At 32.0% G+C, this 21,577-nt stretch overlaps 2 protein-coding genes across 3 annotated transcripts; both read left to right on the top strand.

The window, feature by feature from the left end:
• Window positions 1-10,398: 10,398 nt before the first annotated feature.
• TLP7 (tubby like protein 7) lies at window positions 10,399-14,813 on the top strand. Its single transcript, XM_039042801.2, has 4 exons — window positions 10,399-10,991; window positions 11,647-11,734; window positions 13,053-13,182; window positions 14,007-14,813. The coding sequence occupies exons 1-4, from the start codon at window positions 10,635-10,637 to the stop codon at window positions 14,587-14,589; spliced, it is 1,158 nt and encodes a 385-aa protein (XP_038898729.1). The 5' UTR covers window positions 10,399-10,634; the 3' UTR covers window positions 14,590-14,813.
• Window positions 14,814-15,865: 1,052 nt separating this feature from the next.
• LOC120084069 (UDP-Glycosyltransferase superfamily protein) lies at window positions 15,866-20,063 on the top strand. 2 transcript variants are annotated; one of them, XM_039039994.2, is made up of 8 exons: window positions 15,866-16,021; window positions 17,087-17,203; window positions 17,605-17,801; window positions 17,876-17,981; window positions 18,088-18,235; window positions 18,433-18,572; window positions 19,257-19,423; window positions 19,497-20,063. In XM_039039994.2, exons 1-8 carry the CDS (start codon window positions 15,961-15,963, stop codon window positions 19,788-19,790), a joined length of 1,230 nt encoding a protein of 409 aa, XP_038895922.1. In that variant the 5' UTR covers window positions 15,866-15,960; the 3' UTR covers window positions 19,791-20,063. The 2 variants fall into 2 exon arrangements, with proteins under 2 accessions (XP_038895922.1, XP_038895959.1); XM_039040031.2 differs by having other exon boundaries at window positions 17,608-17,801.
• The last annotated feature ends 1,514 nt before the right edge of the window (window positions 20,064-21,577 follow it).

Below are 21,577 nucleotides of genomic sequence, written 5' to 3' on the forward strand. Positions count from 1 at the left end.
CTGTATGTTTCTACATATGTGTTTAAGCTACAGAAGATAACCTTTTGGTTTTGTGAGTTAATGCTACTAAATGTCCACGAGATTTAGGGCATCAATCCGAACAACGTCAACATTGATATTCATCATTCCAGGAGAAAGACACTTCTAAGAACTATCACATTAAATGATTTAGGGGAATCTTGAATAGATTTCTTAGATCTGGAAATTTCTAATATATAATCTCGAAATGGAAGATTCAAGAATACGAGATCCATGTACAACTTTATTATGATCAGACCATAGGCAGCAACATGTTGTTGCAAATAATTCAATTTCTTCTTGAGAACAAAATTTGTTAATTTAAATCCATCTGTCCGGCAGGCTGAAATTGAAATCTTAAAAGAGAAAGGGGTAATTAGCAATCTGAGACCAACATCAAAGGCTCTTTGGTAATCGAACAGAACATGATCAATTGTTTCAAATTTTGTATTACATAAAAGGCAATAAGGTACGATTTCCATTCCCCTTTTTTCTCAATAATGTTCTGCTAGACAACCTATTATGTAAGGCTCTCCACAGGAAATGTTTAATCTTCTTAGAGATTTTTAATTTCCATAGTTTTTCCCAAACATTTGTCATATGATTAACCCTACAACCTTCGAAATCAATAAGGTTCTTCATAAACAGACGGTAACCACTTTTAACTGAATATACACATGATTTTTCATAATGCCAAATTATTTTATCTGGTAAACATCTGTTTAAGGGTATCTGTTTGATCAAATCAGCATCTTCTCTTTTTAGTAAGTCGTTAAGAAAATTTTCATTCCAGTTGCCTGAAGAACAAATAAAATTTTCCATTAAAAGGGTAAATGACAAAGGGCTAAACCAGATTGGTTTGAAGGTAATTGGTCTGGGGATCCAAGGATCAAGGAAAAAATTAATTGATTTTCCATCTTCTACTATGTATCGTAATTCTTGATGTAGAAGATCTCTTCCCCAAACAAAACTTTTCTAGATGAACGACAAATTAGCTCCAATATTAGCCTCTAAAATTGAGCAGTCTTTAAGGTAAATGTTCTTAAGGATAATCGAAACTAAACCTTCAAGATATTCTAGAATTCTCCAAATATGTTTTGCAATTAAGGCTTTAGTAAAACCAACTAAGTTACGAAAATTCATATCCCCAGGGCTTTTGGTAAACAAAGCTTTTTCCAATTCATCGAGTGAATCTTCTTTTTGTTCCTTTTTGAACCCCACCGAAATCTTGTAAATGATTTTGTAGCATTATTACAAAAAAGTTTAGGTAATCTGAATAAGCTGATGGAACGAACAAATGCGCAGCGGAAGGAAAAATGGATCTAAAGTACTTTAATTAGGTTAATTTCAAAAAATAAGCATGCAATTAAAAAAAGTATAAAATGATAGAAAAAATACAATTTTTATAGACTTAAATCTTCTCCAAAATAGCTCCAATCTCCTCATGAACGGTACGTAGACCACCACGAGAGTCTTCCCGATTATTCTCCAACCTTAGAATGGGATGGTGGGATTCAGTGCGTGACTAATTTGGAGAGGAAAATGTTGAGTTTTTTTTAGAGAAAATAATTATGAGATTATCAAATAATCTCATAAATTTTCACTTGACCAAGAACCTTTAAAATTCAAAAAACTCTTTCTTTTAACGCCATTACATGCAAAACATGCAACTTTGAGTTTGATGAAAATTTGACACTAAAAAATCTATTAACTCAAAGTGGGATAAATGGGGCAAGTGTCTTCAATTGAAGACAACACTTAGCAATGGAAAAGTTGGCATTTTTCATTCACAATTGTTGGATCTTTCTACTAACTTGGTCAAAGTACAAAGTTTGACTCTCAAAGTATAAAGTCAAGAAAATTGACTTTTTGACTTTCAAAGTTAAAAGTCAACATTTTGATTTTCATTGCATTTTTGACATAGTCAACAATTTTGGCTTTTGATGCAATTTTGACCAATTCTATTTAATTTCAAAATTAATTCTAATAATTAATTTTAAAATTAAATTAATATTAAATAATTAATTAAACAATTAAATTAATTTAATTTACTATTAAATCCAATACTAAACTCAATTAATATGAATCCCTATTCACAATCTTCATATTTAAATCTTATTTCAATATCTCATATTTTCTCTCTCTTTATGTTTAATTCACAAATGTTTAGATTAAATATATCGTATATATTTAACACTTTGCTCTAGAAATCAAATTTGAACACTTTAAATTCGTTCGTCACACTGTTCTAAGGTTTAGTCCGATTTGAGCTAGTAGGGGAACCTCATGGACCTACAGATCATGGGCTCTAACGATTCGAGATTAATCGGCTAAACTCTTTAACCTAATTAACCACATTTCGTTAACTACTAGGTCACTTCAATAAAGTCCAGTAGTTGCACTCCCCTCACTATAGATATATTATGTCCACTTGACATAACCATGATTAGTAAGTCAACTCTTCACAGATTGTTCGTAATAACGGCTAGGTCCTCGAGATTACTTCTTGCTCCTTAAGTCCCGTTGATCCTTTAATGAATAATTGGTTTGTGATCAAATTACTAAATTGAGTCCTTCTCGGACCAATGAGAGGGTAGGACCCCTTGTTCAAGACCCGGAGTTAGTAGGGAACAACCTCTCTACTATCCATAAAAGCGGGTAAGAGTGAATTTCATATTGCACCTTATGTCCCTAACTATCCACCTGATCTTACCCCTGAAATGGAAGACTTATTGAGCAGGCGTTGTTGAGCCAACTCTCACCATGCAAATCTAAGGACAATCCCGAATAAACAGAAGTTCATAGTTAGCTTAGGATTAAGGTCAAGTTACCTAGGTTATTGCTTTGAAATAATCAGTCTTAAACAGTAAACAAAAAAATAAAGTAAGAGTGACTTATTTCTTGGTCCGATCTTATGCAAACTCATTACATAGGATACCCTTGCTCCTCATATCAATATATGAATGAATCAGGATCACTTCGTTTGTAGCACTGTACAACAAATTGTAACAACTACAGAGTGCGTCGCATCCGATATTGTTACCAGAATAAGGTACCCAACCTTATTCGTATACTATAGACCAATTTGATTATTACTGAACTTGATCCACTCTTATATCTCCACATAAAGTTCATATATTCATATAATAGCCATATATCTTTAGTTTATTGGATTTATTCTTCTTTCTAAAACGAAATGAGCAATTCATATATTCAATAACAACTTTATTGAATAAAACCTCACTAACATCTTTATTGATAATAGAATAAGTTTATTGTTTATAAACTATGGGTTTTAGGATATAAAACCCAATATAAGCTCATGTCATAAGCTAGAAATGATTGACGACACTCTTGATTAGTATTTCTTTCTCTACTTTGGAGAAAAATATTCTTTTCCATCTTTGGACAACACTTTACAAATACAGTCCCGAATAAAGATGAAGTTGGTTGATTTGTTCCTTGAAAGATAAGAGGAGAAGCCCAAATAGTGACTTAAATTATCACCATAAGGAATACCTATCAAGCTGCTTAAAAAACCTACACGATCCCAGTTAATGTTAGTAGAGAAAAGCATAGAAGATTTATCCAAATTAATTTTTTCACCTGAAGCAGATTCATATAGAAGAAATATATGCTTAAAGTTAATTACATCCACTTCAGAGGCCTTACAAAAGATGAGACAATCATTGGAGCAATAGTAGAGCTTGAAAGGTTGAATCCAAGACCTAAAATTTATTTAGTTGAAATAGCATTTTGAATTAAAGAAGATATATCTTCAGCTACAAAATGAAATAAGTGAGGCGATAATGGATCTCCTTGACGGAGGTCTCTAGAAGGAACAATCCTACCTTTAAGTTCTCCATTTAATAAAATTGAAAAGGTTGTTGATGAAATACACTCAAGAATTAAAGCTACCCAAGATGAGTCAATCCCAAGTTTAATTAAGATACCCTTTAGGAAGTTCCATTCAACACGATCATAGGCTTTACTAAGATTGAGTTTTATTGCAACTCAACCATTTCTTTCTTTCTTTTTTTTTAAGATTTTGATGAAATGCAAACATTCATGGCCAATTATAATATTGTCTTGAATAGCTCATCTAGGAATGAAAGGATTTTGAAACAGAGAAATTAATCCTTCCAAAAAAAGGCTTTAATCTGTTAGCAATAGTTTTAGAGATGATTTTATATGAAACATTACATAAACTAATAGGGATTAGGGATTAGGGATTTTAGGAATTAGTACAATATGAGTAGAGTTTATAAAATGTATACTAGTTTTGTTGTTTAAGATATTCCAACATTTTTTTTTTATAGTACATTTACCTATAATATTTTGATATTTTTGGAAAAAAAATGCTGAATATCTATTAGGCCTTGGGGCCTTTGTAAGAAACATTTGATGAACTGTATATTTAATTTCATCTTCAGTAAAATGGGATAGTAAAATATCATTCATTTCTGTAGTTACCTTAGGAGAGATGGTATTGAGAAGTGCATCAATATTAGATTGAGAGGGACAAGAAGAAGTAAAAATATTTTCAAAGTATGATAAAAAGGTCTTCTCAATGATTGAAGAATCTTCATTCTAGAAGCCATTATTATCAATTATGCCATTCATTTCATTCTTTCTCCTTCTTAACGATGCCTTTTTATGGAACCATTTAGAGTTTTGTCTTCCAAATGAAGCCAATCCTCCCTAGATCTTTGCTCCAAATAAATTTTTTTCTTCCTCTAATAAATGGTCAAGTTCAAATTCTAACAAGTAGAACTAATTAAAATCAATATGAGAACCTTTATTATATTCTTCCTTTAACTCATTTTTACATAACTTAATTTTGTTCCTTCTTTGATTTAAAATTTTCCTTCCCTAGATGCCAAGATCTTTGGCACAAGAATTAAGATTTACTTTACGAGGATAAATATGCGGATGAGAGTCATTTCAATTGCAAGCAGGATAAATAATCTCTTTGCATTCCATATGTAAAGTCCATGACTCTTCAAATTTAAATGATTTTTTTTTTGTTTTTACTCATTCGATTCTGCATGATTAGATTGCAAATGATTGGTCTATAATCCGAGTCTACCTAATGAAGATTGATTACCTTAAGGTTAGGGAATAGTTCTTCAAATGCAATTGATGCGTTTTACTATGCGATGAACTGGGTGCTATGTGATGCCTTTAGAAACGCATTGTTTTATCTAATTAGACCCAAGTATAAATCTAACTAGAATCTTTGTAAGTCCAGGGTTGAGCCCAGAGATTGCATTCTATTGATGTGATGACAACAATCGTTTCGATCTTGACGCAAATTGTTGTTAAATATGTGATGAGTTGATGTCCCTATTCTATCACTAATGCAAATAAATGGTGGTGGATGTGATAGGAGCCACAATCGTAAGTAGAACAACCTATGCAGAGAGATGTAGATTTTCAATGAATAAAATAGGGTTGAGAGAAATATTCACAAACAATTCCTAAGTAAATGCATAGATCATGCGTTCAAGCGAATTACTCAAATAGTCATAACCTACACTTCTTAGTGTATTTAGCCACAATGTCCGATTTCTAGGATGCATGCAATGAGTCTTTGATGCCAAAGATGTCTCTTTATTTCTAAAGATGATTTCTTCTTCTTTATGAGGTCTAAATCCTTTGCATTTTCAAACATGGATTCATTCTATTTAATACAATCTTTTGATTTATTCAAATAGTTTATAAAGCATACATAAAACAAGTTGAGCGCACGATTAAACTTAACTTAGTTCATGTTAGTTGCAATGTTTCTCAACCCATAAAGAAATTAGTTGCTCATGGTTGAAGATGGAGAGATGGATAAACAATAAACTATGGATGCATTTATATTGATAAAAGGAGTTTTCAACGTTTTACTCAATATAAATAATAATAATAGTAGAGGAAAAGAGTTAGAGATAAAATATCAAGCCATGGAGTGCAATTCCTTTCTCCTTCCGACTTTGTGGATGACTACTTTGCAACGATTGTGCTGAAGGCGGGCTTCCCCTTTTTTTCAGGAAGAAATTTTAAGCTTTCACTCAAGATTTCATGAGGGCTCGGAGGGAATTGTTTTTTAAGTGAAGATTTATGCAGAGTTTTCTCCAATGTCTTGGCTCTCTTCCATTTGTTCTCGAAGATGGAGATTTCTTTGAGTACTTATAGGCATCAAAGAGTAACTTCTTCATCTCTCACTAATGATTGTACTAACAAGATGCATTAATTTTCATATCTTGTTGCGCCGTCTACTCTATGTCAGAAGTTCATTGACTCTGCCACAAAGCTTTCTTGTCAACTACCAACTTGGTCTTTGATTTGACCTCCACGACCCTTGCATCATGTCACGTTTTATCGCATGAAGCTATGTGATTCCAATGTTGGCACTAGGAATTTCTTTTGCGGTGACATCTTGTGATCGCATGAATAGATTTTTGCATTCAAAAAGCATGATTTTTATAACTTTTGTGGATTATAAGATTTTGTACATATGTGATTGCATAATATAATTAATTTCATGATTTTCTTACCAAGTTGTCACAATTTTCATGATTTTTCCTAATTCTTTTAGATAAAAAGAGAAAACAACTTCTATTTCTAAAGTTATCAGCAATATTGCAAAGAAATCTATCCAATCTTTCGTAAATTCTTTCCCCTTTTCTAATACTAGACCAAGTAAAAATGTCTCCATTAAAATTTAAATCTTTTAAATTACATTCATCTAAAGTCTCTCTGAAGTTCTCCAATAATGAGTTGGCTCTGATTGGACCGCCTAGTTTGTTATGGTTCTATATAATTTCATTAAGGTCACCACCAATTAACCAAGGATGATCATCTAAATCGTGAAGCTTCTTTAAAAAATTCCAAGTAAGATGATTTTCATTTGATTTTGAAAAATCGTAAATTCCAGAAAATCTTCAGACTTTTTTATTCCAACATATACTAACATCTAATATGGCGAGGAGATTAAGATTGGATTGTTATAGAGGAATCTTTTTTTCATAGAAGGCAAACACCACCTTTGCACCTTCACTATTAACTGTGAAACAACCTTCAAAACCATTTACACTTTTAATATGATTTGTAATAGCAGTGCTACCTTTAGTTTCAGATAAAAAAAGAAATTAAGGGTTAATGGTGCGGGCGAGCTCTTGTAATCTTTGGAATGCTCTAGGGTTAGCCAGTTTATGAGCATTCCAACAAAGGATTTTCATTGGTAGAAGCAGTACTATTGACCAGCCTTTGCCAAGGGAGTCTTAGTATTCCTTTGAGATATCAAGTGTTGTTTTCTTTTTCTTTTTTTTTTTTTAACAAATAAAGTTCTTGTCAATAGTTACATCCTTCCTTTTAAAAGTTTCAACTGGATTGATTGCAATAGTTTTTGAAGATATTTCTTTTGCTAATCTTTTCCAACTTTTAGGTTTACTGACGGGAGGATCCTGATGGGTTTCATTAATAGAATTCTTCTGGTAGGATGAATTACTAGAATCATTATTGAATGGATTAATTTTTTTCTAGGAAAAGAATGATCTTATCAAGTGATGGAGACTAAGGAGAAGCTTTATTTAGATGAGCTGAACGATTATACCTTAACCAATGTCCAAATTGAATTGATTCATTTACATCTGAATTTGGGGTTTTGAAGATGGACATTCTTTGAGTGTATGGCCTATGCATCCACATAGAAAGCAGAAATCAGGTAGTTTCTCATATTGTAAATTAAACCAACAACTATTAGAATAATTTGTTCTTTTTATCTTGAGACCACGGCGAAGGGATTTGGTGATATTAATTAGAATTATAATTCTCATACTTTCACCCAACAGTAATTTTCTTGGTCAGTTTCCACATCAACGAAATCGCCGATCAGGTTTCCAAGTTTTCCAGCCATGAATCTTCATCTAATTCTTCATTCAGGACATTTCCTTCATCGAAAAGTTTCAGCTTTTTCCCATCAGATAATAAAGAATTAAGATCCGTTAAAAGATTTTACAAAGCACGAACAGATTGAGAGGGAGACGCTCAAGGATAGCACTGCTACAAGGAAGAAAATCTCATGGCGGAGAATCTGGGAGGGATATCGCCTTATTTTCAGACTCACCCTAACTCCAAATCTTAATGGCCTGTATATTTTGGGCAATTTTGCATATGAAATACTGCATCTAAACAATTTCTTTCTGTTGTTGTTGTTGTTTATTATTATTATTATTTTTTACAATAAGTATTATTATTATTTTTTTATTTTAAGAAGATATACTTCTTTACAAATGATTTATTTTTAACATAATACATCCTTACGCCTTTTTTTTGGTATTATTTCACATAATAAATATAGATCTTTTTGTTTTTCGTTTTCCAAATTAACCAAATAACACATGCATATTGGTCTAGTCATTATCTTTCTCATTACTTTTAATTTTTAACCATACTCATTTAAAAATTTATATTCTAAATATTTTAACCACGTGTGATGCACGCGTTTCTAAAGACAAAATTTGCAGAATATTTATATAGAACTAATGTCTAGACAAATTTAGACTTTTTATTAATACAATAAAAATAATTATTGATTTATGTGTACTTTACCTAAAAATATCTGACTGACTTCACTGAATTGAGGTGTAAAAATATAATTTTATTTCACTATACTTTTTATTTAAATTTTATACCTGTTTATATAATAGACTAAATTATAAAAACTACTTTTTAGCTATGCTCTTTATTTAAAAAATGACTTTATTTTTTAATATTGTAATATATTTGAATTATATAGACGTTTCAAAACTACTATTAACATTAAAAAAAGATTTAGATTTTTTGAATGAAAAATTGAAACCATGTGAGTGACTTAGGTCTAAATTTTGGCTTTAGGCTAGTAACAAATCATTTTAAACTTAAATTTTCTTTCAATTAACAGAATTCTTAAAAAAAAAAAGATAATAAATAATAAAAAAACAAAATAACAAAATAATATGGTTAAAACCTCAATTTAAACTGTTTGACTTCCCGTTTTAAAAATTTGACCTCCAATAATATTTAGGTTAGTGAGAATGCACTGTAAAACTACTTATTAACCACATGACATAACCATGTAACTATTTTCATGATGTAAAACAGGCGTCGAGACAAATGAAAACGAAGACAAAAAATTTATGTTCTAGATGTTTAAAGAATTTTCATTTTGGAGAGTAAATTGAATGTCTCAAAATCTTCGTTAGTTATAACTATATATATTTTTTAAGAGAAACTGTTATTTATTTTTGTCTCTAAAATTAAAATGAACATCCTTAATTTCATCTCTATTTAAAATGAGGAACCTCAATTTTACTCGAAATGGGTTTCCATACAATAATTTTGACCGAAAGTCAAACGACATTACAATAATTTTTAACATTCTTTTTTTGAAAGTTTGAGAATATTAATTTTTAAATGTTGGAAAATACTTTTTAAGCTAAATACCAAAGCTTTCCATCTATTTTTTTTAAAAGGTTAGTACTTTAAGTAAACAAAGTTTTAATTTCTTTTTTTAAAGTTTAAATGATTGATCTTAAAAGTTGAAAAGTATTTTTGAACAAAATATCCCTAATATTTTTCAAAATTTAAAGGTATTAATAATTTTTTTGAAAGTTTAAGAGTATTTTTGAGTAAAGTACTAACGATTTCCACTAAAATAAGAGAAAATTTCACAAATAAGAAAAATGTCAAACTATTTACAAAAATAACAAAAAAAAAAAAAACACTGATAAACACGGATAGATTTTTATCAATGATAGACTTGTATTGATTTCTATCAATGGTAGACTTCAATCAGTTTTCATCATTGATAGACTCAATTTCTGTTACTAATAGACATTGATAGACTTTTATCAACGTCTATTAATGATAGATTTATAACAATTTCTATACTGATAGACTTTCATAAATGTCTATTTATGATAGACATTGATGACAATATCTATCACAACGATAATTAAATTTTATTATTTGTGTAAATATATATTTTTTATTTTTTGTATTTTTGAAAATCGTAAAAATATTTTAGAAGTTTTTTTATATCCTTAGAAAATTTAGAATCAAACTAAAAAGTTTTTACATAAAAAAATGGTCATACCTACTTAAATCCAAGTCGACCAAATCCAATTTGTGATACCTAATAAAAGTACTATAGAATTTTCGAAGTTACTTTAAAATATAAATGATTATTTATTTATTTATTTAAAGGAATAAAAAAAGAGGGAAAAAAAAGAATATTTGATTGAATACAGAAATATTTTAAAACTAAAAATTTTATAATAAAAGAAGAAGTCATTGTCAGATGGGAAAAATTGCACTTAAATTGTCTGGAATGGACCGAGTCGTCAGAGTGGAAAAGCCCAACTCTAATTTCTCGCCTCATAAAACCGCTAAACTCACAGCACTGTCCTCAACGCCTCATCGCATCTTCCGCTTTTCCTTCTTTCCCCCTTTTCTCACAGCCCTGTTTCTCTAACATCTCTCTCTTCCTCTCTCCTTTCCCATGCTTTCTCTCTCTAAAATCTCTCTCCCCTCTCTCTCTCCTCTTTCGCCATGTGAGCCTAAGCCCTAATTACCTTACCACCGCCATGTCTCTTCGCAGATCCTTTCTCTCTCGGAAGTTTTCTTCCAAGTCTTCCTCTAGAGATCCCAACGCTCTTGGCGGAATTCTTCCCTTGTCCGCCTCCGACTTCGATGATGCCTCCGCTCTGCCCGGAGGGAGTGGCGGCGATCGCTTTCAGGCTGAATCCGCTTGGTCTTCCATGCTACCGGAGCTTCTCCGGGAGATCATTCAGCGAGTCGAGGCTTCAGAAGATGGTTGGCCTAACCGCCAGAACGTTGTTTCCTGTGCTTGTGTCTGTAAGCGTTGGCGGGATATTACTAAAGAGGTCGCCAGGGCTACACCTCATACCGGGAAAATTACTTTCCCTTCTTGCCTCAAACAGGTATTTCGTTGTCTCCTGTCGTTGTGTGATATTAATCGATGAAATTGTATGCACCTTGTCGTCGTCTAAACATTTTGCTCCTTCGCGTCCACGTGATTATTGTTTTTCTATCTTTTACGTGTATTCGGTTTTTAATTATTTGAATTACTTTTCGAATTTAATCTCAGAAGTATTTGGGATCGATTGATTAGATTTCACAACACCGCGTTACTTTTTGAAAAATGTGCGGGGTTATGCACATGTTCGTGATTTCCGGATGGATTTGGAAGTAGTTGGGGGTCTAGATTAATGATATACTTTCTGGACGTTGATTAGATACAGCTATGTATGTAATATAGAGTATTCTATTTGTTGTGGTCGGGCCGATTCCAAACTTTTGTTGTATTGAATGATTAATGACACGTACTTGTTGCATTGATGTACATGCACTGAAATTAAATAACTTCTGAACTATCAGCTTTATAAAGCAATTTCCTTTCGTGTTAGTAGAGTTCTGTTTTGAATTTTATCCGAAAACATTGTCTTATGAGTTGTTGAAAGAAAACGTTAGTGTGTTTTGAATCCTGATGGAACATTGATCTTATTGTAATTATTTGTTACGTGATACAAATTTAGTGTCTGAATGTTCATCTAAATATGGTAATGTCTATTGCAGCCTGGACCGAGTGATCTTCCACATCAGTGTCTTATAAAAAGGAACAAGAAGACTTCAACGTTTTTCCTTTATCTTGCCCTTACACCATGTGAGTAACTTCTGGTGTAATCATTCAATTTGTGGAGTAAAAAGGGTAATGTATAATAGCACTGAGATTGGAGCAAAATTTCATATTTCACGCAATATTACCCACCTAATATTGTCATCTAACTTACGGATGACTAAGGAGATTGGTCTACGCTCCTCTTCCCTCTTGATTCAACATGCAAAAACTAAAAAGAAATGCATATATTTTTTTTTCAAAGCATGAATATGGTGGCAATTAATAAGTACTTCAAAATTCATTGAAGAGGGTGCCTAAACACTTGCAGAATTACCCAAATAAATAATATGATGGACTCGTTTATCTTCTTTTGAATGTGGGTCCAAGATCACATTTTGATTTGAACATTTCATATCATAGTTTTAGAATTTAGTTAACTAGCGGAACAACTTAAGCATACTTTTGGGTTTTATGGTTGAAATGCAACTGATGAGTATGTTGAGAATGTAACACTCATGCCTTGGGGTGATTTTTTTTTTTTTTTTTTTTTTTTTTTTTTTTTGTTTGTTATCTGTGCATTTTGTAGATGATTTTAATTTTTCTTGTTCTCTTAAACACTCATTTTGGTGGTTGGAATACTTTTCAATATGCAAGTTGTGGTTCTTTTATCCAGTCTTACGAATTTTTATCCTTTTGTTTATTTCGTACTGTTTATTCTGAAAGGCCTGGTCAAGATTAGAAGTGTTTCTTGTCTTCTAAACAAGGATTCATTGAGGCTGGCATGGGCAATCAAGGAGGCCTGTGTTTAATAACTTCAGTTAGGATTGATAACCATATTGGATTAACCGGTTAGCGTAATTTCTTTCCCTTGTGCACATGCATGCACACATGAATCATTAATTGAATTTATGAGAAATTTCAACTTTTCTAACTTGAGCATTTATCAACTGATTTAGGCATTATAACTTCGACCAAAAGGTTAGAGATATGAATCTTTACCAAGAGAAATATCAACTTTCTGTTTTGTTCTTCTCCAACTATGATTTTCCTTTACAAAGCATAGCATAAAGATGACCAACGTCAGAAATCCATGTGTTTAACATACCAAAAGATTTATTTTAATGTTATAATTTATATATATAGCTCTTTGCACTTAAATTGCAACTTTTGTGTCCTGTCTTTGTATTGGTTGTCATTGATGACTGACAGGCCTTGCTTCTCTCTCCCTTTTTATACCTTATTTAGTTTTTAGTCTCATCATTATGCATCTTACCTAATTGTTGTTTGTCATTACCTATTAGTAATAGAGAAATTTGTATGCGTGATATTAGCTCATTTTTGGGTTTTTCCCCTACCTTTCCAGCATTTACAGATAAGGGAAAATTTCTCTTAGCCGCGCGGAGATATAGGCATGGAGCTCATACTGAGTATATAATATCTCTTGATGCTGAAGACTTATCCCAAGGAAGCAATGCTTATGTGGGGAAGTTAAGGTAAGATAGTTGTTGAGCGAATATTTAGTCAGAACCAATTGTTTGTTTCGGTGCATGCTCTTTGCATCTTTAGTTTCAAATGCTATTTTCTTTTCTTTTGGATATCTGATACACTGGGATGCCTGCTGCAAGCTATTTTTACTTTATTAATTGTGGGAATATTTATATCTTCAGCCCGATCTTTCTTTCCTACACTGCCAAGCTTCTTTTGGGAATTTTAAATGGAACTATGAATCTCTAGTGCGATAATGTCATAGAGTCACTTTTTTCCAGTTTACCTGAGGAAACCAATTTGTGTTTATGTTTATGGGCTAGAAGTTCAAGCGTCTTTTTTTAAAAAAAAAAAAAAATATATATATATATATATAGAGAGAGAGAGAGAGAAAGAGAGAGAGATACTAATTCTGAGGGGAAATTCCTTAACAAGAGGAAAAAGAATTTCTCCAGTTGAAGGGCAGGATGAACAATAACTTTAGAAATGTTTATGCGGGTTATGCCTGTGAGAACCATAGTATGAAATGCAGTTTTTGATTATAGAGGAGCCATGTAGATGGTTTGCAAAGAATTTCTTGATGCTACAATGTGCTTACTTACGCTAGATAGTCTACTCCGAGACTTTAGACAGAGATCATTAGTTAGTTACCAAATATCTTTTCATTTGAATGCAAAAAGAAAAAAGGGAACTTTTTTCTGCAGTATTGTATGCAAAATGATTTAATTGTTAGCCAGCTTCAATTTTCTTGCTACGACTTTTAAAAGTAGCATCTCTTTTCCTTTTAATAACGTGCACTAAGTTGTTACCCCGTTTTCTGATCACTTTGCAGCTCCGATTTTCTTGGCACCAATTTTACCATTTACGACAGCCAACCACCACATAATGGTGCAAAGCCATCAAGCAGTAAATCAAGCCGCCGGTTTGCAAGCAAGCAAATTAGCCCACAAGTGTCAGCAGGTAACTTTGAGGTTGGGCAAGTCTCTTACAAATTTAATCTTTTGAAATCAAGAGGCCCAAGGCGAATGATATGCTCTCTAAAGTGCCCAGTATCAGAAGACAATGGAAACAACAAATCTTGTGAGAACTCGAAGATGAAGAAATCCGATTCTCTTTCTTCCTCATCTGGGTTGACAATCTTAAGAAATAAGGCTCCTAGGTGGCACGAGCACCTGCAATGCTGGTGCTTGAATTTTCACGGTCGGGTTACAGTAGCATCTGTTAAAAACTTTCAACTTGTCGCTACTGTTGACCATAGCCAGCCTGGAGGTAAAGGGGACGAAGAAACAGTTCTACTACAGTTTGGAAAGGTAGGCGACGACACATTTACTATGGATTATAGGCAGCCATTATCAGCTTTCCAGGCTTTTGCCATTTGCCTTACGAGCTTTGGCACGAAGCTGGCGTGCGAATAGTAGTATATTCTACCAAAATTTGTTTCAGAAAATGGGGCTTCATTTATAAAAAGGCTTTTTTCTTTGTACATGGTGCTATTGTTGTGTAATTGTGACCACTTAAAAAAGAAAAATTGAAGTTGAGAGCAACAAAACAATATTGTGGTGCTAGCAAGCACTATGGCTTCTTTAAATCTTTATGTATATGTAATATATAATTAAAAGGGATGAGAATTGTTTATTCACCTCAATGTTTTTGATTTTGTTGCAGTTGATCTTGTGCCTGGGTTTGTTCTGATTTTTGATTTTGTGATATCATGTATTTGGTGGATGATTTGAAAATTCAAATTAATTATTGAGACTTCGATAATCGGTTGAAAATTAAACTTATGGATATAATTTTTATTTCTAAATTTTAAAGTTGTTTTTGTTTTTGGAATTTAGTTAAAAATCAACCATTGTAATTAAGAAAGATGTAAATCATTGTAAGAAATGTATAAAAAATATGTTTAATTTTCAAAAACAAAAACTAATTTAAGAAGTTAACTAAGAATTCTATCTATAGTAGAACTGTTTCTTCGTGTCATCGTCTAATAGTTCATTTTTTATGTTTCTATAAACACTATCAATTTAAGAAATTAATTTATAATTCTACCCGTCGTATATAAAAAGTTGAGAGTATAAAAGTACATAAACAAAAAAAAATACCAACTACCAATTACACACCCATAATATTAGTAGTGGAAATTTAATGTTTTTTTTTCTTAAATGACTTAGTCTAGTTTAGACATTATTATATTTCAAGTTTCCTCTAAAAATATTTATTAAAATCAACATTTTTATTGATATGTCAACCATTACACAGTGCTTAGCCTAGCAAATGGTTTGAAAAATCTAAACCTTGTACTTCAAGCACAAAGTTTACAATATGCAAGTAAATAAAGAAATATGACATTCATATGAGGTATGAATTAAATGTAGTCTAAAAAAAGATTTTATAAGTTGTTTCAGAAAGAGAGTATGTTGTACGTGCCACTTTACCTTGTCTACACTTTCTTAGATCATGAATAATCTAATCAAATAGATAGAATTACCCGTTCAAAATTCAAAAGCATAATCAATACATTTTAAAGCTAAAACTAAATGATACCACAATCAAAATTTCATGGATTAATTTTATAATCAAACTATCTAAAATGTACACAAATAACGTAATATTTGGAGTTCATCTTCTTAAATATGGGCCTGAAACAACCTTCTTTTTTGGGCCGAAAGTGAAAAAGGCCGAGAGCCCACTAATGGAAAACTCCCTGATCGGCAGAAGCTCCGAGGGATTTTCTTCTCTCTTCTGCAACGAGTTCGTTTTCGTGAAGCTGAGAAGTGGAAACAACGATGGAAGCAAAAAGGCGATCGAATATGAGGATCGCCATAATCCACCCAGACCTTGGTATAGGTAACGACATCAGTTTTCTCTACTGATTCAATTGCTAAATTTCGATCAACACCTCTCTTTTTCATGATCTGTTGTTTAATTCTTTGTATTGGTTAGAATTTTGATTTATCGAAGATGATAAAGTATTTATACACTGGTGGATGGCGTGTAAGTGCATTACGGAATGTTATCTATTTAGACGCTTAGCGGATTGCACCGGCACATTATGTGAATTGATTTTTGTTTGCTTTGATTCGAGTTGTTACTCTTTTCTCCTTGGAAATATGGAATGCTGGCCTGTTAAACTTAATAATTTTGAATTTCCGATGTTTTCTTTTTTTAATGAATTTATTTTATTTTTTATGTGTCCGATTCTTCATATGGTAAATTTGTTTCTTAATTTGTTAGTAATACATTGGAAAAATTGGTGCGACTTTTTGAGTATGTTATTGTTTTCTTCTTCATTTCTTATTAATGGTTAACATGTTAACCTTCGAGGGACAGGTTGAGAATACATTGAAAGGATTAAACTTAACTTAGATCAAAAGTTTAAAATTTTGATTCCGGTGGTAATTTAACATACATTTTGAAAGGAATTTCAGCAAACGGAAGTTATAATCAGTTATATTTTTTAAGTTGTCTTCTCCACATCTGTTTCTATATTCTAATAGGTGAAAACAATGAAGGGTATTAGTTTTCATTTAAAAAAAAAAAACAATGAAGGGTATTAGTTTACGAAAGATCATCCAGAAAACAGAAGAAAATTAAGGATGGATTTCTTAATTCTTAGCCATGCAACTTGGGCAATAAATTTTCCAACTGAATGGAAGTTGAGTTGTTCAAAGAATAATTCTGAGATTCAATCCGAAGTTTTCATTTTTGATTTCTTAATTTTTTTTCTCTTTTTAATTTCTTTGTTCAACTTTCATCTTTTAAAGATAGAAGATATTTAAAATTAGAATCAATGGACGAAAAAATCTCCTCCAATCTATGTTTCTTATTGTTCTAATTTTGTATCCATGAATATATTTTCTAACCTTCAGAGTTCACTGTCATAGATAGCTATTAACTGAGTAGTGTACACAGGTGGAGCTGAGAGATTGATTGTAGATGCTGCTGTTGAACTTGCTTCACATGGACATGATGTCCATATTTTTACGTCGCACCACGACAAAAATCGGTGCTTTGAGGAGACCCTTGCTGGTGTGTTTTACTGCTTTTTCTTCAATGAATTTGCTATTGGGAAGGATATATATTTTTCCAATGAAGAAAAGAGTTTGACGTAGTTTAAAAAATGTGAAATAGAAAAAACTTGTTCTAGACTTCTAGTATCTTTGAACTCAAAGATGTCATCTAACAATATCTTCTAAACTATATCATAGTCTCAATTTCAGCGAGGGACTGAGGCCTTTGTGTAGGATGGGCTATGATAAAGGAATAATATATTCGCTGTATAATATATCAACTCCTTTGCCGTGTAAAGGAGAAACTTCTATGCTGAGAAATTTTAACGGCCCCATTTTTCTTTAGTGATTGCTTATAATTTTCTTCAAATTTCTGCTATAGTATTTCTTAGCTTTTCATTCTAATGCTTTCATTTGTAGCAGGGAAGTTCACAGTTACCGTGTATGGCGATTTCCTACCTCGCCACATCTTTTACCGCTTTCATGCAATCTGTGCATATCTACGGTGTATTTTTGTCACTCTTTGCATGCTGTTCATGTGGCCATCGTTTGATGTCATACTAGCAGATCAAGTCTCTGTTGTTGTTCCAATACTTAAACTGAAAAGGTCATCAAAGGTATGGACCTTTTCCCAAAGTTGTCCAGATGTCACTTTATCATGGTTGACTAAAGAAGCTGCATGCTTATCCAGGTTGTATTTTATTGTCATTTTCCGGATCTCTTACTGGCCAAGCACACGACCACTTTGAGGAGGCTGTATAGAAAACCCATAGACTTTATTGAAGAACTGACAACCGGTATAGTTTCTGACAATTCATCTATTTCTTTCAACTCTTACCCTTATTCAATATTGAATTCATCGTACTCTTCGATATTTGCATTTATCGCTTTTCATAATCACAGGAATGGCAGATTTGATATTGGTTAATAGCAAATTTACTGCATCCACTTTTGCCAAGACATTCAAACATCTTAATTCACGAGGAATTCGACCTGCTGTTCTTTATCCAGCGGTCAACGTAGATCAGTTTGATGAGCCCCATTCTTCTAAGTAACGGACATGTTTGTATATCTCTTGTTCCTTTGAGTTGAAAAACTTTTTATTTTGACCTGCAGAATGTGAACATAGATTTTTTATTTATTTATTTATTTTTAAAATAATAATAAGAAAATTATTGTTGTTATTATGATTTTTAATGTTCTTCTCTGTCATATTCGCTTCAATTCTTATAATTTCATTTACATCAGGTTGAGTTTTCTTTCTATCAACCGTTTTGAAAGGAAGAAAAACATTGAATTAGCTATCTCAGCCTTTGCTAAGCTTGGCACACTTGAAGGAGGCACTCTTCAAGATTACAATGTAGCTGATGTTTCCTTGGTCGTTGCTGGCAAGTTTCAACCTTTTCCCCTAGTACTATCATGCATAGTGGGAGTGAAATAATATTCTGTTGTTTTGTTGATGGTGCATGGTGGATCATTCATCGACCATAAATATTTGGCATTAGTGTTGTCTCCTATCCAGAATGGGGGCGTGAATCATTATTGAAAAGTTATTATTATTGGCAATAGTGTTTGTCTCCAATCAAGTAAGAATGGGGTGTGGATCCTATTGAAAAATTATTATAATGAAAGGAGGTTTTAGATCTTAATGTTCAGTAGAAGTACTTTGGCATGGGAAGTAAGTGATTTGCTAGCATAATTAAGAGGACTTTGTACAAGCTTGAAAATCGTTTCTTTTCAAGAAACTTCAGTTATGCATTCATTTTGATTACTGTAATAGAATAGGATGGGATCTGCTGGGAGATTTTACCAAATAGTTTAATACCTCAGCTCTTACTAAACATCAAGTCTCAAATGTAGAATTTTGGGCTAGCTAGTTAATGGACTCGCATGCTTCATTCTCTATCTGGGTTCTGCCTCACATTAATAACTGTGACTCGATGTTCAAGTTTGATGCAGTCTAAACTACACACCATATTACTCGATGATTCTATTTTCTGGAGTTCTTCTGCAGAGTTATTTTGTCATCGTACAACCCTTTTAAACATTTTTCTTTTCACATTTTATTGCAGGAGGCTTTGATAAACGGCTAAGAGAGAATGTTGAATACTTGGAGGAGCTCAGGAATTTAGCTGAAAGAGAAGGTGTATCTGAACGTGTTACCTTCATCACATCCTGCTCAACACTTGAAAGAAACGCCCTCCTTTCGCAGTGTCTATGTGTCCTCTACACGCCGAAGGTTTGTGCATTTCCCTTTACACATTCCTAAGAGTTCCTATCTTTTGTTCTTACAATAATATGAATTAATGCAGGATGAACACTTTGGCATTGTTCCTTTGGAAGCCATGGCAGCTTACAAGCCTGTTATTGCATGCAACAGTGGGGGTCCAGTTGAGACCATAAAACATGGCACCACGGGATTTCTTTGTTCGCCTAATCCTCAAGAGTTCTCTCTGGCAATGGCAAAACTCATTCAGGATCCTGCCATGGCAGCAAGAATGGGTAGGGAAGCCCGACAACACATCATCGAATCTTTCTCTACAAAGATATTTGGTCAGCAACTGAATCAATACCTTGTCGATGTCTCTCGACTTAAGAGAGATTGAAACTGCAGATCAATTTAGTATCGAGTCGATTCGTCACTAGGTACTGAACAACTCAGATATTTTAAATTGGTAAAGTCAGAAACACCATTTACACATTACCGCTTTGTTCTATGTATAAATTTTGTGCACTGATTGTTCTCAGTTGAAGATGTGAATTAACCTCAGTTGAGTATGACTTGTTTAGGTTAAGAACTCATTTGTCAATGTGATAATAGTTTTTAAGAACTCAAAGCGTTGGCCGGAGTTATACAAGTTTGAGAATTTTGGTTGAAACAATTTCTATTTGCTGGAAATTTTGATGGGAATTCGAATTTCCTGTGCAGTTTATGAGTATCTTTTTTTCTGTTTGGGAAAAGATACCTCTTTAGTGTACGAGTTTTTTGGAACAAGTGCATTTAATCCCTGAAGTTTTAAATTAGTCATTTTAGTCCCTAAATTTTCAATAATAGATTTAAAAGGTCCTAGAACTCTTTAAATTAATAGATCTATCCAAGGAAATTATTTAAATTCTGATGTGGTTTGATGACTAAGTTGATGATTTGGATTTAAATTTGTCTCATGAAGTTTTTCTCGGGAAATAACTTCACGAGATGAATTTCATGAGAAATCGTCTCGTGAAGTTACTTCATGAGGCGAACTTCACAAGAAATGAACTCTATTTCAAAAATTTTGGAGACTAAAAATGTATTTTTCCCTTCTTTTTATTTTGTAATTTTTTGAATTCAATATTGTGAAGTGGAATGATCGACTTTTGGAATGATAATTGATGTCTTTTAGCTATTTCGAAATAGTAGTTTTTAGTTATTGTTTAACTTCAAAAAGGATTTTATGTTCTCTCTTTTATATTATTTATTATTTATTATTATTTTTAAATTGATTATCTTTGTTTTTTTTAACTTGTCCTTTGTATATCTTCCCCACGCGCCCCACCTACCCCCCAACCCCCTAGTTTTTTTTTTTTTTTTTTTTTTTTTTTTTAAATTTTTCTAAAAAAAACTGTTTGAATATTTATGACTTGTTCTCTTAATTTTTTAATTAAAAAAAAAAATTCAATGTTTTGTTTAAAAAACATTTTCCCAAAGAATGAAGTATTCAAAATTATCGTACTATTACTGTGAATTTATTTTTATTTTTAAATTTTATATAATCGTTCAACACTAAAATTTTTGAAATTCAATCTGATTGATGGTTCAACACAATTATAAAAATCATTCATCATCCTTTCGGTCAAAAGATAAACCGACGATTGCCAACGTTATACCAAAAATGACAATGGTGAATTTGCTTTTGGAAAATTATTTTAAATAATAAAATTGTTACAAATTTACAAATAATAGTCAAGTTTCACAGTCTAACGATAAATTACGATTTTATTATATTTATAAATATTTTAGATCATTTTTCTAGATTTGAAAACAACATTTTATTTTGCCATTTGTCGAGACACTTTCCACTTAATTAAAGTTTAACGATTTCTAATATCTATAAACAATATTTCAAAATGATTATCACCAAAAGACGTAAAAATAAACTTGACATATAAAATACAAAAATCAATTAACAATTAGGTCATTATACAAAAACAAAATTAAAATTCAATTAAAAAAAAATTCAAAAGATGTGTATAAAAAATATATATTTTCTAATCATTATTAAACAAACCATGAAATTAAAACTCGAATATATTTGTATTATTTTCATTGTAGCGTTGGATAGTTAATTCCTATCAAACGTGCATTCATATTTATATTTTTATCCCGCTCATCATATTTTCAATCAAGACAGAT

This window comes from Benincasa hispida, chromosome 1 (assembly GCF_027475165.1).
Source record: "Benincasa hispida cultivar pf3 chromosome 1, pf3_genome.v1.1, whole genome shotgun sequence".
Taxonomy (NCBI): Eukaryota; Viridiplantae; Streptophyta; class Magnoliopsida; order Cucurbitales; family Cucurbitaceae; genus Benincasa; species Benincasa hispida.

Excerpts from the sequence above, each read along its gene's own strand:
- TLP7 (XM_039042801.2), top strand. The coding sequence starts at position 10,635 with ATGTCTCTTCGCAGATCCTTTCTCTCTCGGAAGTTTTCTTCCAAGTCT. Across the intron at positions 10,992-11,646 it reads TCCCTTCTTGCCTCAAACAG|CCTGGACCGAGTGATCTTCC; the intron begins GTATTTCGTTGT and ends TGTCTATTGCAG. Across the intron at positions 11,735-13,052 it reads TTATCTTGCCCTTACACCAT|CATTTACAGATAAGGGAAAA; the intron begins GTGAGTAACTTC and ends CTACCTTTCCAG.
- LOC120084069 (XM_039039994.2), top strand. The coding sequence starts at position 15,961 with ATGGAAGCAAAAAGGCGATCGAATATGAGGATCGCCATAATCCACCCA. Across the intron at positions 16,022-17,086 it reads CCACCCAGACCTTGGTATAG|GTGGAGCTGAGAGATTGATT; the intron begins GTAACGACATCA and ends TAGTGTACACAG. Across the intron at positions 19,424-19,496 it reads GTGTCCTCTACACGCCGAAG|GATGAACACTTTGGCATTGT; the intron begins GTTTGTGCATTT and ends GAATTAATGCAG.